General features: G+C 35.9%; 1 protein-coding gene across 1 annotated transcript in view; it reads right to left on the bottom strand.

The window, feature by feature from the left end:
• LOC149794076 (cytoplasmic polyadenylation element-binding protein 1-like) overlaps window positions 1–11,196 on the bottom strand; it is an 83,332-nt gene extending 72,136 nt beyond the window's left edge. The window contains exons 1-2 of the mRNA XM_089966512.1: window positions 11,006–11,196; window positions 9,012–9,156 (exon numbers count right to left, since the gene is read on the bottom strand). Coding sequence (XP_089822638.1) covers window positions 9,012–9,156; window positions 11,006–11,017 — 157 coding nt within the window. The 5' untranslated portion in view covers window positions 11,018–11,196. The remainder of the gene's footprint in view (window positions 1–9,011; window positions 9,157–11,005) is intronic.
• Window positions 11,197–15,665: the final 4,469 nt, after the last annotated feature.

Raw genomic sequence — 15,665 nt, 5'->3', positions numbered from 1 at the left:
GTTTAATACTAAATTAGTTCATTGGCATACACATGGTTTAATACTAATTTAGTTTATCGGGACACATGGTTTAATACTAAATTAGTTCATTGGGACACACATGGTTTAATACTAAATTAGCTCATTGGCATACACATGGTTTAATACTAAATTAGCTCATTGGCATACACATGGTTTAATACTAAATTAGTTCATTGGCATACACATGGTTTAATACTAAATTAGTTCATTGGCATACACATGGTTTAATACTAATTTAATTCATTGTCATACACATGGTTTAATACTAAATTAGTTCATTGTGATACACATGGTTTAATACTAATTTAGTTCATTGGCATACACATGGTTTAATACTAAATTAGTTCATTGGCATACACATGGTTTAATACTAAATTAGTTCATTGGCATACACATGGTTTAATACTAAATTAGTTCATTGGCATACACATGGTTTAATACTAATTTAGTTCATTGGCATACACATGATTTAATACTAAATTAGTTCATTGGCATACACACGGTTTAATACTAATTTAGTTCATTGTGATACACATGGTTTAATACTAAATTAGTTCATTGTCATACACATGGTTTAATACTAATTTAGTTCATTGGCACACACATGGTTTAATACTAAATTAGTTCATTGTGATACACATGGTTTAATACTAATTTAGTTCATTGGCATACACATGGTTTAATACTAAATTAGTTCATTGGGACACACATGGTTTAATACTAATTTAGTTCATTGGCACACATGGTTTAATACTAATTTAGTTCACTGGCATACACATGGTTTAATACTAAATTAGTTCATTGGCATACACATGGTTTAATACTAAATTAGTTCATTGGCATACACATGGTTTAATACTAATTTAGTTCATTGGCATACACATGATTTAATACTAATTTAGTTCATTGGCATACACATGATTTAATACTAAATTAGTTCATTGGCATACACACGGTTTAATACTAATTTAGTTCATTGTGATACACGTGGTTTAATACTAAATTAGTTCATTGTCATACACATGGTTTAATACTAATTTAGTTCATTGGCATACACATGGTTTAATACTAAATTAGTTCATTGGCATACACATGGTTTAATACTAATTTAGTTCACTGGCATACACATGGTTTAATACTAAATTAGTTCACTGGCATACACATGGTTTAATACTAAATTAGTTCATTGGCATACACATGGTTTAATACTAAATTAGTTCATTCTGATACACGTGGTTTAATACTAAGGGGGAGGCAGCTCAAAGTTTACTGTTGTACCAATTTAAGGGGCTGTATGTCAGCTTTTAATTTAAAAAATACATTTTCCCTCTAACAATCTAGCATTCCATCTATTTTTATGCTTATGGACCCAGTTGCTTGTGAGGTGTGTGCGTGTATATATATATATATATATATACACACACACACACACACACACACACACACACAAGAGTACCGTAACTCTAGCTGGTCAGGATTTAAAACTAAAACTTCACCCAAGGCAGTACCAGTAGACTTGAAATGAAGGTCAAAGTGACAATTTTGAAATAAGGGCTTTGCACCAAAAAAGATGAAGCCCCTCACCAAGTTTAACGATCATAATATCTATAAATTTATAAGTGTACAAAACACTCCAGCTAAACAAAACTTCACAAAGATGTTTGACTAAGGTACACATGCAAAGTTTTTTCCCCTCAGGCCCTTGCCTAGGAGTACTGGTGCTTTGAAATCCACTCTGAAAAGTTGCCTAGGAACTTAAAGATCCAATGACGCACATCTGCTATAATATGCTTTCATCAGTGCATCCTAGATAAACAGCATTTATGGTTTGGTAAGGAAAGCCCTCCTTAATGTAGTTTGCCAAGCAACATTTCTTTTTCTTTGGCAATTTAATTTAAGTGTCTTGCTCTCAAGGACATGAATAGCAGCCAACAACAAACCTGGTACTCAAGGGTACAAGTCCTGGCTAAGCATGCTAACCACTGGTATTCAAGGGTACAAGTCCTGGCTGAGCATGCTAACCACTGGTATTCAAGGGTACAATTCCTGGCTGAGCATGCTAACCACTGGTATTCAGGGGCACAAGTCCTGGCTGAGCATGCTAACCACTGGTATTCAACAAAACCAGTCTTGTAACTGCATTACCACAAACGTGTGATTCTAAACAGTCCTTACCATGCAATTCTAAACAATCCTTACAATAGGTTACTTTTCTTTATTCTAACAAGAAATCAGGATCAATAGAATGAATGCTAAAAGGTCCTATGCCAGGTTGTACTTTTCCATCAAAGTTCAGCAGTTTACTACAATAAAGTCCTGTAAATGTTTTTTGTAATGGCTGTCATTTAATGGTGGGCAGCATCATTTGCATAAATATGAAAAGTGTTCAAGCTAAAGAACTTTTTGTCCAACTGAATCATGGTCCGTTATTTTTTCTCTTAAGAATTCACACGTTTTAAAGAATTACGTTTAGCAGCATCAGTCATTTTAGATTCTAGACGGTATCAGTTGTACAAAAATTGACAGCCTTTCATGGAAAATCATTTTCTGTAAAACTTGGACAAAGTTTGGCAAGTAGTTTTCCAAATAAATTATTCAAAGGTTTTTCCATTTTACATAATTGTGGCTACTTTTTATGGCAACTGGCATCATCTGTATTCTTAAAGATCTTGTTACCAAAATGCCTTCCGTCAAATTTATTTAGATTCTATACAGCAGTGCTTAAAAAGGTTTTTTATAAAGTTTTTCCAGTTTAATAATGGTGGCTATAGTTTTAGTAATGGATTGTCATCATAAATCTACTGACAAGCTGCTCGTGCCTTCTGCCAAAAATGTTCAAAGCCCATTGAGTGGTTTTTGAGAAGCAGTTTAAAAGGTTCTTCTACTTTTAGTAATAATGGTTTAGCAATGTTTCGCCAAATTTTAAGATACTTTTGTTCTCCATCAAATTTTTGGTCAAATTCTGTTGAGTGGTTTTTGAGCACAAGCCACCAAGCTTTTTTATTTATAGTAACAGCAGACATATTAAACAGATTGGCAACAGCTGAAAGGTCGGAAAGACCTTTATGCTAGGATTCTTTCACCCAACTTCAAAATTCTACTGGGCAGTTTTTGATATGTTGTAAATAGCACATTGTAAATGAATGACACATGCTAGCTGACAAATGAGAGACCATACCATAAGCACACTTGGTCTTTTGGACAGGAGCTAAAAACTATATACTACAATAAAGAAATGTGGTTTTTTTTACATGATAGAATGTCCAAGGATTCTGGAGGAGTAGCAGTCAGGAGTTTTCAACTTTCGGAAGTCACTTTAGCGTTATTTCCATTATCTTAGTGTAAATCCCATTTCAGCATACAAATGTCGTAAAGAGCAGTGGTGAGATATTCAATATGGCCACCATGGCAATCATGTTGGTAAAATGGCCAGAAATATTTTTATTTAGGGACAAGTAGCTATCATAAAACCTTGTGCCAAAAAACTTAAACAAGGTTTTCAGCTTGGCTACTATGGTAGATATACTGGAAGTCTTAGCACCATTTTCATTTTGGACAAACTACACACAATAGACAGTCTTCAAGTAAAATCCCAATGTCACAATGACTATCCAGCTAGAAACATTGCCCACTAGCAATGATGTCTTTCAGTACAAACTGGACATCTATTCAACTGTCTATCCAGAAGATTTTCAACAAAACATGGTCACCAGAAATACATTCAGGTTTGATTGAAAACATACTTTTCATAAAAAGTCTTTCTTTAAAAAGCCCTTAACATGACCATTCATTCACAAGTAGTAGCATGCATGTGCCATGTGTGCGATTTGGATTTTTAACGTAGCTTTAACAATTTTTCCGTCATATCTTTACAATGTCTGGTGGCAGTTTATAGTGATGTCTAGCACTAGGGCATCATGCCACAGACATGTAGCATAATGTCCCACCCAGTCACATTATGCTGACACCAGGCCGACCAGTCCTAACATTAATCTCTTAATGCTGAACACCAAGTGAGGCAGCTGTTAGTAACATTTTTGTAAGTCTTTGGAATGACTTGGCCAGAGATTGAACCCACAACCTCCCACATCTGAGACAGATGCTCTAACCACTAGGCAACTGGAGCAGTCTACACACAAGTAGTAGCAACATTTTCATCACAGTGGTCATCAAGAGGCACCAACCTAGACATTGGAATATGTGTGCAATGTTTCATGACAATCTTCCCAGTTCTTTAGAAAGTGAGGACTAGCAATAACAAGCTGGTGCTAACAGATGGACAGATGACAGATGGATGACATGATGAACAGATGACAAATGGATAACAGACCATTACATAAGCTGAGAATACTGTTCTATGGCTAATAGAGCTAACATTAAAAATGTATACAGAGCTGTGGGACAGGGTGTCAATTTACTGTTGCCAACTGCAGGAAATTATTTGCACGGTCCTCACAAGCAAACTCAAAAAGCAAATAGTGACTACATTACTGATCTCTAAAAAATTTTTAGTAGTCACCCTTAGCCACTGTATGCACTTATTAGCTGAAAACAAGTTCACACCAAACTGATCTTAACAATTAAATATTGGCTCCTTCTCTAATTAAAATGCAATTTATAAGCTCTTTAAAAATGTACACTTATCTGAACTATACTGCAGTATTGTACTGACATACCATAACACCACAAACCTACGTACCTACCTACCACAGCAGGGAATAAAAGAAAAGGCAAATCTTTTCTATAATATCAAAATGAAAGTACTATGATAAGTTGGTAACAATCTGAAATTAATGTTTTTGTATATTACTTTTTCCCAAATCATTGTTTCAATGACTTTCAATTTTAAGCAACAGCGATCTAATTTGATAGCAGATCAGCATTATTGGTACAAACTCGAGGCTAGGATAACCATTTCTGCCAAATTTGGTCAAACTACTGCCAGTGTTGTTTTCAAAATCACTATTTTCAGTAAAATGGTCATATCTGGTGGCAAGATGGCATTATTTGCAAATATTTTAAAGCCATTCAAGCCTGGGTGCTTTGTGCCAAAACTGATTAAATTCCATTCAGCAGTATTAAGGTTTCTTATTTTTAGTTGTGGGGTTTGATGCCATTTTACAGCAGAAGATTGGCCATAGTGGTTAGAGTGTCTGCCTCTGATGTGGGAGGTTGAAGGTTCAATTCCCAAGATAGTCATACCAAAAACTTATAATAATGGTACTAGCAGCTGCCTTGTCTGTGCTCAGCATTAAGATGATAGTGTGTTAGAACTGGTAGGCCTAATGTCAGGATAATGTGACTGGGTGGGACATGATGCTACACGTCTGCGGCTTCCATGCCACAGTGCTAGACATCACTATTAACTGTCACGCTGCAAACATCATAGCGATAGGAGTGAAAAGCCAGAATGTAATCCATGATTATGCAGCTCACCTCTACTTTTACTTAAAATCTCGAGTAGCCACTGAAAACATTTCAAGCCAAAAATAAATTCAGATGAAAGTGATCTTGGACCCTTTCCAAACTGGATTTTTTTGGTGTGCAGTCTTTTAGCTTACATCTGAAATTGAAATTATTTTATTGGCACTATATAGCTGTTATTGTACTGACAATGTGAAACCTCCTACCCACAGTTTAGCTAATAAACCACAACACACCTACCCACCATGACAGGATACATAAAAATAAGACAGTTCATTTATATAAAATTTGATGTGATATGAACGAGTTTAAAGAAACCAGATTAATGTTTTTGCATAATTATTTCAAAAAATCAATCTTCTAAAATCTTCATAAAGGCCATCACTGTCCATCACAAAGCCAGATTTTACAGGATGAAGGTCACAGGCTATGGCTAAGCTTAGAGTGACAGCCAGATGAAATGTTTTTGAAACACTAATTACCTTGATTAGCCACAGTGACTCCATGCCTGTGTGAAAATCATGCAATTACTTAACTTATGTGAGTAAATAAAAATGTAGGTCATATTGACCATGGTTTTAGGGTGCAGTATTAACAATTTCAAGATTGGAACATAGCAGCACCCAATGAATACAAACTTTAACAAAGTCACTTTAGTATCATATGTAGGTTGCATAGACCTCATTTTAACGCCATTTTTCAGCACATGATAGGCTATACATGTCAGCCAGTATTAATGGTGGAGGAAGAACCCGGGAAAACCCCAGAAATAACCACCAACCCATGAGAAGCTACTGGCAAGCTTTCTCACATATCCACATTGGCTGAATCCGAGACTCGAACCCACGCAGACAGAGGTGAGATGGCAACGATCCGTAACGGAGTGTTTTAGACCACTCGGGGCCCCACAAATGAAATGAGGGCTTGAATAGTGCTCATCAAAATGCAACCTCAGCTTTAGGATCTTAGATAGGACAGAATGTACATAGGATGCTGAAAACCTAAGTAGTCTTTAGCTGAATGCAAAATCTTAGCCCAAGCCATTAAAATGTCAAATATAGGTCATAATTCCCTTTATTTTGAAAGGGTTTAGCACTAAGAGAAATGTACACATTTCTAGTTTAATGATTAAAGCACAAATGTAAAAACATCATAGTGAACCAGTCTGAAATGTGAAACATGGTTAACAGTGATCTACTTTTATGATGAGAAAATGTTCATGATGGCTGCCATGGTGGCCATATTGGATGTCCAAAAGGGCACCATTTTCATTCTGAACCATTTGTTCACCCCTACATCATAAGAAATGTGTCATGCATATGACTAGCTGTTAGGGCAGTGTAGCAACAAGATTTTCAAGATGGTTATAGTAGCCTTATGTGGATATCCAAGTGACACCATTTCAAGAAACATTTTTGGTAAAATCCTTGTCAATATGACCATCCACTCCGAAAGATAAGCAACTACAGATTTTGAAAGGTGGCCAATGGTCACCATATTGGCTGTCATATCAGAAATATTTTCAATTCGTATCAAGTCTCTGACATGAAGCATTTTAGTAAAACTCCATTCAATATGACTGGAATGGTAGCGTTGTCAAGATTTTCTAGATGATTGCCAATGGTGGCTATTTGGATGTCTGAGGGGAATCATTTTCATTTAGGACCAAGTAGTCATAGGATTGCCAATGGTGGCAATATTGGATGTCTGTGGGGCATCATTTTCATTTAGGACCAAGTAGATCATGGGATTGCCAATGATGGTTATATTGGGTGTCTGAGGTGCATCATTTTCATTTAGGACCAAGCAGATCATGGGATTGCCAATGGTGGCTATATTGGGTGTCTGAGGGGCATCATTTTCATTTAGGACCAAGTAGATCATGGGATTGCCAATGGTGGCTATATTGGGTGTCTGGGGTGCATCATTTTCATTTAGGACCAAGCAGATCATGGGATTGCCAATGGTGGCTATATTGGGTGTCTGAGGGGCTCATTTTCATTTAGGACCAAGCAGATCATGGGATTGCCAATGGTGGCTATATTGGGTGTCTGGGGTGCATCATTTTCATTTAGGACCAAGCAGATCATGGGATTGCCAATGGTGGCTATATTGGGTGTCTGAGGGGCTCATTTTCATTTAGGACCAAGCAGATCATGGGAATGCCAATGGTGGCTATATTGGGTGTCTGAGGGGCATCATTTTCATTTAGGACCAAGCAGATCATGGGAATGCCAATGGTGGCTATATTGGGTGTCTGAGGGACATCATTTTCATTTAGGACCAAGCAGATCAAGGAATGAATCTAAAGATTTTTCGCAATCTTCTGAATAATTTAAGAGCAGCTATAACAAATCTGTGCTAATGGACACTGGATGCTTGAGAAAAGGTCATGACATAAGTTATTTTATGTCCATGATCAATAGAGCAAAAATGTTTTTAAAGAGTGAATGAGAATGGTTATGAACAAATGTTTCAATTTGTAGACAACTATTGAAAAGTATGGAATTTCAAGCATTTGCAATTTGTTATTTACATTTTCAACTTAACTCGTCTATTATCCTTTACAAACTATATTTTTGGGCTTTTATGTGACATATGGCATAACACAAAGTATACTCATTTTGAAAAGCCACTTGTTTATGGGACAAGGAATTTGGAAAAAACTACCATCCCCCTTTGGTAGAATCTCCTGAAATTTAAACAGAAAAAGTAAAACTCTGAATCCTAGTTTCTGATGTATATAAAAATGATAATAAACAGTCAAAATATTTCATAATGCATTGCCATAGACATTAAGCCAGAGTTTTTATACAATAATTTAACTAAAAATTGCTTTCAAACTTGAAGACAATTAGGGATTTGCTGTCAAGCATATGAGGATTTTAATTTATGAAAGGTCTCCAGTCACAAATAGAACTCTAAGGTGATATATTATCACCAGTAAAATTTTTGTGACATTATGTCACCACCAATAAAGTGTAACATCAAATCACCATCAGTACAATCTTCGTGTGGCATCAAGTCATCAAGACAACAAGTTACCTCTAGTAAATCTGTGACATTACGTCACCAACAATAAAATGTAACATCAAATCACCACCAGAACAACATCTTTGTGACATCAAATTGTCACCAGTAAAACACATCTTTGTGACATTAAATTGCCACTAGTAAAACAATCTTTGCAATATTTAGTCACCAACAGTAAAACACGTCTTTGTGTTACATCAAAATTAACCTGATGATAAGGGCTGTTTCAAAGCAAACTTACCCCATTTCAACATTTTATTGATTATCAGAGGAAATCTTGTGGCCCTACATCAGTGAAAATTGATACAATAGTGTCTATAAATTTCCAACTTTACAGACAAAATTCTACTACCACAACGTTGGTCCCTGAATATTAGCTTTTTACATTCACAAGTTTGTTAAAAACTAATGTAGTTTTCATGCTATTTCAAGTTTATGGTGGGTCAAGGTGGACCATATTGAACCTGCATGGTAAGCCACTAAATTTTGCACACTATTGCCGTTTGCTTAGAGAATACATCAAAGCTCCTTACGCTTTGCCTGTTCGTTGCACAGTGCCACCCCAGTTAGATTTTTCAGGTCAAGTGTGTTGTCTAGAAGTGCATTTATTCTATTGAAGATGTCCAAGTTCCTACCACAATCAAAATCCTCCACCTGTATGGAAGGTATGTCTGAACTCTGCAAGTAAACAACAGCAAAATATGTTATATGCAATCAGCTATCATTGTTGTCCTAGCTGTACCCAATGGCAGCTCATTTCCTGTAGGATAACGTCTTTCTAAAAACTTTAGCTCACATCCAAAAACAGAAAAAAAAATCTAACCATCAGCAGTCTCTTAACAGGAAATAGGGTTCATCAGGGGCTGTAACTGCTCCAATCCCAACTATAACAGAAGTTGTATGGTTTAATAGCATGTCAACACATTATTGGTTATATGGTGCCAACTGAAAATAAAGTTCTACAAGTATAAAGATAAAATGCAAAAAAGGCTAGGAAGATCAATAATACCATACAAACAAACATCAAGTACTATATGACGAAGTTAAAAGGAAATTTTCCAAATACATGCTGAATTCCCAATTCTGTTAGTTCCTTATACTGTATTCCAAAACTATTCCCCCTACCCCCCATTAATTGTCTATAGTCTATCAGTCATCCAAGAAACAAATTACTGCTTACTAATGGCATTCTTACTGGTGGATTTGCTCACTCTGATGGGCATTAATGTGGTGACATTTTAGGCTCAACCACTTTTTTGTACCCTTGTCTGTCCATGTGTCCCTTTTAGATCTAGAATTTGGGATTTTTGAAATCATGAAAATTACTTATCTGACAAGAAATATACTAGCCTCAGGTTAGAGGGCTAATGGTAATTTGTAGCTCTGGCATCTGAAATAACATCTTAAGAATTTATTTTTTAAATAAGACAGCTTCAAGGTAAATGTCCACCACTTTACCTCAACCCTCCCTAATAAAAGGGTAATAATTAAGGAGATGCCAATGGCAAAATGAATAATCTTGAGAAATGAGGAATGCAAAACAAGATAAATGTAAACTCCAAGAGTTTTCCTTGCATTTGTACCTGGCATCTTTCAGTAAAATCAAGAGGTCCATCTTTTCATATATATATATATATATATATATATATATATATATATATATATATATATATATATATAACCCTGAAGAGTGGCTTTCTGGAATAGACTAGATAGTTTTTTTAATACTGAAAATTTACTCAAACCAAAAATGTGTTCATAGAACACTGACCCAATACAAACTTCAACCAATGTGTGATGGACAGATGAACAAACTAGATCAACACAATATTCACCTACTAAGCTGTAGTGAGGCATAAAAACAATCAGCCAAATGGATCATGCAATGGATTTTAAACAGATGACATGAGAACTTAAGTCTAACAAAATCTTTTTTTTTGTTGAAAATACACAAATTTCAGTTTTCATTTGAACCATACAAATTGTGCTTTGGATGTGCTTAATCATTGGGAACCAAATCCTCTTGGTCATATTCTTATCTTATTTTTCTTAGTTATCTATCCTTCTATCATTCTTCCAATATTCATAACCCATTTCTGGTCGCTGCACATCTAAGGCAGTCATAACATTTGGGGGAAAAATAATATAAGTACAGCGAAGGCGTTACAAAAACGGTTAATAATGATGGAATGGTTGAGATATAAATAAAAGAAAAATTCCATGAATGGAATTATTGTAAGGTAAAAGAGGTATGGCCATCGGGCCAGATTAAATTTACCAGCATCTCGCAAGTTAGCTATGTCAGCAAACGAGTTTCGGTGGATGTAGCTGTGGAAACTCGGGATGCTCAAAAAGCCAATTTAAAAAATATAAAAACCCTGTTCTGCTTATATATGTCACTTGAAAATTCATTTGTCACTTGCCGGAAGTTGTGTCTCGTCAAAACGACAACATTGGTAAACCTCAGCAATGACAGCTCTAGAGAAGCAACTACGTAAGTTCCCGTGAAAAGATGGAGAACACTTACCACTCCCGACATTTTTATGGCAAAAAAATCCAGGTGCAAACTTCTGTGACTTTTTCACATCAACTAGAGTGGGTAATACTGCCTGTGTTGGTATAAGTAAACTTAGACCCCCCTCTCCCGCGTAATTGAGGTGAGCACAAGTAATTTAGCAATAATCTTGTTTATATATCCAACATGCTCAACTAAAGTCGTTCCAATGAAAAACGAACCTCACCTGGCGATCGCTTAAGCTCGTGCAACTGTAACCTGTCGGTGACCATTCTGAGTCCTGTCTGCCAACTTTCCCACGTGCTGATTTCGTGTCATGTCCATTTTATCAGAGGGGAGTAAGTTGTTATTTTCTTGTTTTGTTGGGCATGCGGTATGATGTTTCGTATATCGAGGTGGGAGTAAATCAGCTCATGTTAACCCGCATTAAGAGAGATGGAAAATAAAAACAAAATGCCTAAGAAAAGACTGTTCGATGCAGACATTTTTCAAAGAAGCATACAAATGTGATGAACTAATGAAAATATAAAAGTACACTCTTCCCATTGTAAAATGAACCCGACCAGTACTTCCTGCCGGTTGACGTTGTATTTGCAGCTTAACCAAGTAACGAAGAATGAGAAATTACAGTAGATGCGATAATAATAATAATAATAATAACAACAACAACTCCAACAACAATTATCATCCCAATGGTGACTTAATCTTCATATTAAACTGTTCAGATATTGCAAACTTGAATAAAATATTGGAATTAAAGAAAAAAAAGCTTTATTTAAGCAACAATGAACCCAATTTATTGAATATCAACCGCTGTCGTATTATACAACTTAAGTCATGGTGTACAAATCCAGACTTATTTTACATAATGGTACACAACTTAAAGAAAAGAAATATACTAGTAGACTGATTTTGATTTTTAAAGCAGGGCTTATCGGTTGTGGAGGCGGGGAAGCAGAATCCGCTCCCTCCTCCAAAACTAAAAAGCTCGAAAGATCTAACATTTTCTAGTGCAATGTTTTTGTACAGTTCAATGGGCAAAATTATGCGCTGCAAAGGATTAAAATGCAGGCGATTATGTAGGCTTTGCCTCCTGGGCACACGCCAGTAATTCCATTCCACAGAACCATCGCCTACCTGTTTGCGCCCCACTCCACCCACACCTTAAACGATACTTCGGAATCCGCCACGGGAGAATATATTTCAGAACTGAAATTTAGGCGACATCTGGCTCCAGCTAAATTGTGCACAATTGTAATTTAAAAATGTTTGAAAGGTGCTGAGAATTTTTATATAAAAAATGTTGTTTCTCTTTTTACATATCCTTGATAAAAAAAAATCCCCGACTTACATGTTACATATCACAAAGTGCATGATCCATCCCTCCCCAAACACACACATCTTTCAATGTTGTTTTCCGCGGACTGAATTTGCTTTCTCTTTTTTCAAAATGTTTTATCATGAGAAACTATATAGAACTATACTCTAACAGGCTGCAATATCTATCTAGAAGTAAAGTTACTACTTCGGTGTAAAAGATATTTATAGCAATGGTAACGACTGGAAAGGTGAAAAAAACCAACAACAACAACAACAACACAAAAGTAAAAATTGTTAGAAGAAAACGTTATACTGCTGTAAACGTGCCTTTCGGTAACAATCCTTTAGTTTACTACCAGGTATCTCCCTGGAAAAAAATTTGTTCTCCTCGAATTATGATCATAAATTCATTTTTACACCCGTTCCAGAAGCCTGAACTATTAACCCTGCATAAAAGGGGTGAGAGACAAAATAATACGAATCTTGCGCATACTCGCTAATTTCAGATCATCTCCCATCCTATCTTCACCCACTTAAAAGTTATTGTCACAAATGTAGCATGAAACGCGCGGCACGAGAAAATACCATAGCACGCATGCGTGGACAGATAGATGAACGGGATCATATAGTCCTCGCTCACTCTTAATGAAACATTGGGTCAGAAACACTAGTGGAATGTTTTTTTTTTTCTCTCCCTTTTCTCATAAGTTTTCTTATCTTCACACAATGAAACCCTTGAATATGCCTCCATTTAATTTTTTTTTTTTAAATTTGAATACAGTTTCTATGACGACCAAATAACATATTCAGTTTCTGTGTCTCTTTGGGGTAATTTGATAATGAAAACTTTATTCATTCGAACATGAAGATGAATACTGTCCTGAGGAACCATACTGGGTCATGTCATTTGTCAATGCGACACAAGTCAAGCGGAAATCCCGTGCAAATAATTCAGTATGGGTTCCTTCAAAATATTATGCTTTACACAGAGTAGACCGAGTTTCTTCACTTTGGAAATAAGTAGGTTATTATTTCTCTATTTCTACCAAGTGGTAAAATTAATTTATTGATTACAATAAATACATGTGAAATACGCTCTAATGACGTGCCGAATACGTCATAAATTTGTATCTAAATGATCATCAAATGATCGTCAAAAGTAAGATTTAATTATCAAGAAAATTCGTTGCATAAGGAATGCTATAGACTATTTTGGCACATAAAAATCATTTATGCTTCTGATAAACAGGGTTACGTTATGATTTTTCACAGTCACATTGACGCTTTGTGCATGAGATATCAAAGAATGAAGCTTAATTTCTTATAATAACTTAATTCATTATATCATCGATTTTCTCCACAAATAAGACTAATAATTTTCAATCTTCTTCTTAACTTTTAATTTTTATATTTCGTTGACTTTAGGATTTTTGCGTCTCACAGTTAAATGGATCGCCGAGAAATTCGATACATATTATGCTGATGATACATATCACCAATTCACTGTTCTTCCGCAATATTTGTAAGAGTTACTTCCCTTTATGACTTGGCGCTCGATGTGGTATGTGAAATAATCATGTGAACGCATCTGGTCTTCAGTGAATCGACGTGAAACTCTGTAATGTTATGGTCAAGTTGTGAAGATAGCCATATCAGCAAACCACTATGCCCATGCATTTGTTGTTGAAAGTTATTACTCTTCTAATCATGCAGCTGAATGCAGTGTCTGTCACAAACTTTTGAACAAACATTGCCTTGAAGTTTTTGGTTGACCAAGGTATAAGAAGGTGTTCAAATTGACAAATCCCTGTCCCCCACCCCCGCGCAATTTGTGCAACGTTATTGCCGCCATTAGACTTGCAGCGGGAAAAAAAAATACAGCTGCTACCACGGTTATTAGTGTGTTGCTGTGAAACAGCCATTGTCATCAGATGTGTGCGTGTACATTGTTTGGAAGATTCACAGTACATTTTATACTTATTATTCAATTGTAGCTCAATAGAATATACTCTGCAATCGCAGCAAACAAAAAAAATCAAATTCTAACACTGAAAATTTAATTTTCTACATTTGCTTGCTGAAATTCAGGGCTCACACGACAAGGCTAAATGACACAAAACTTCGCTTTCAAACGTACACATTTACCCTGTTTTATTCTCTGGTGCAAAGTTCAAGTTGCTCTCTTTTCAGCTGACAATTTGAAAAATAATGTACTCGTTGACACGTGACTAATTCCTATAATGATTCAAAGATCTGATGAGTTCACACAAATAACATTTGGCTTTGCTGCAGTGGCGTCACTAAGGTTGGTGTCACCCCCATGGACATCGTTTCCTGCACAAAAGTTCAAAATTTTTATAGACATTCATTTTGTTGTCACCTCCATGAACCTCCTTCCTGCACAAACATTATTTTTTTTTATAGACAGTCATTTTGGTGTCACCCCCTCTGATGGTGTCATCCGGTGCGGTCCGCACCGCCGCACCCCCGTAGTGACGCCATTGTTTTATTGCTTTACAAAAGGACTAAATAACTGACTTATATAACGATTTGTAAAGGTGATGAAATAGATAGCTTGTGATATGTGAACTATGTATGTCGGCTTTTGGAAAGGAAATTTGGCTTGGATCATCAAAACATTGTCTTGGAGTCATCTCATTTGATATTACAGACGGTCATCTTCGCTAGCCAAGGTTCCCATAAACCTATATACACTTGGCAGATCAAACAGTCCATTTTTAACCAAAGATTTATCAAGAACTATATGATATCGCGAAGGAGGATATGCAAATTTATTGTGTTAAATCCGTGTGGGGTAGCTTGTGCTTTTGAAAAGAAGTTTTTGAACTTAATCATGTCCACATCCCCTGAACACCAGGTCTGGTGAATGTTACGCAGAGTATGTCTATCGATTCCATTAAATACTACTAAAATTACATCATCGTATACCACGAGATTATTATTAAATCCATCGAGGTCATCTACAGATGGGGCTTTATCAATATCAGCAATAAAATCAATAATATCCTCACCATTTTCATCCGGTAATTTTTCATTTTCGTAAAATCTTTAAGTACATCGTAGCATCTCTGAGAATTTACAGATGGTGCCACTAAATATATTTTATCCTACTTGACCCATCTCATTACTAAATTAAGCAGTAACTGTGTTTTACCTTATCCAGATGGACCTATTATTATCATTCTTTTGCAGAACCACTATCAACCAAAACATCAGCTGAAGTTGTATCTGCTTTTGAACGAATTTATCAACGAGGACCCTTGCAATGGCCACATTTACTACAGGTAGATCCTGGCAAGGAATATCTTAGTGCAGTATCGTCTCTGATGAA

The sequence above is a fragment of the Sinohyriopsis cumingii genome, chromosome 8, assembly GCF_028554795.1.
Source record: "Sinohyriopsis cumingii isolate HCF-2022 chromosome 8, ASM2855479v2, whole genome shotgun sequence".
In the NCBI taxonomy this organism is placed as follows: domain Eukaryota; kingdom Metazoa; phylum Mollusca; class Bivalvia; order Unionida; family Unionidae; genus Sinohyriopsis; species Sinohyriopsis cumingii.
The sequence above is the reverse complement of the archived record's forward strand: the minus strand, read 5'-3'. Positions and strand labels throughout refer to the sequence as shown.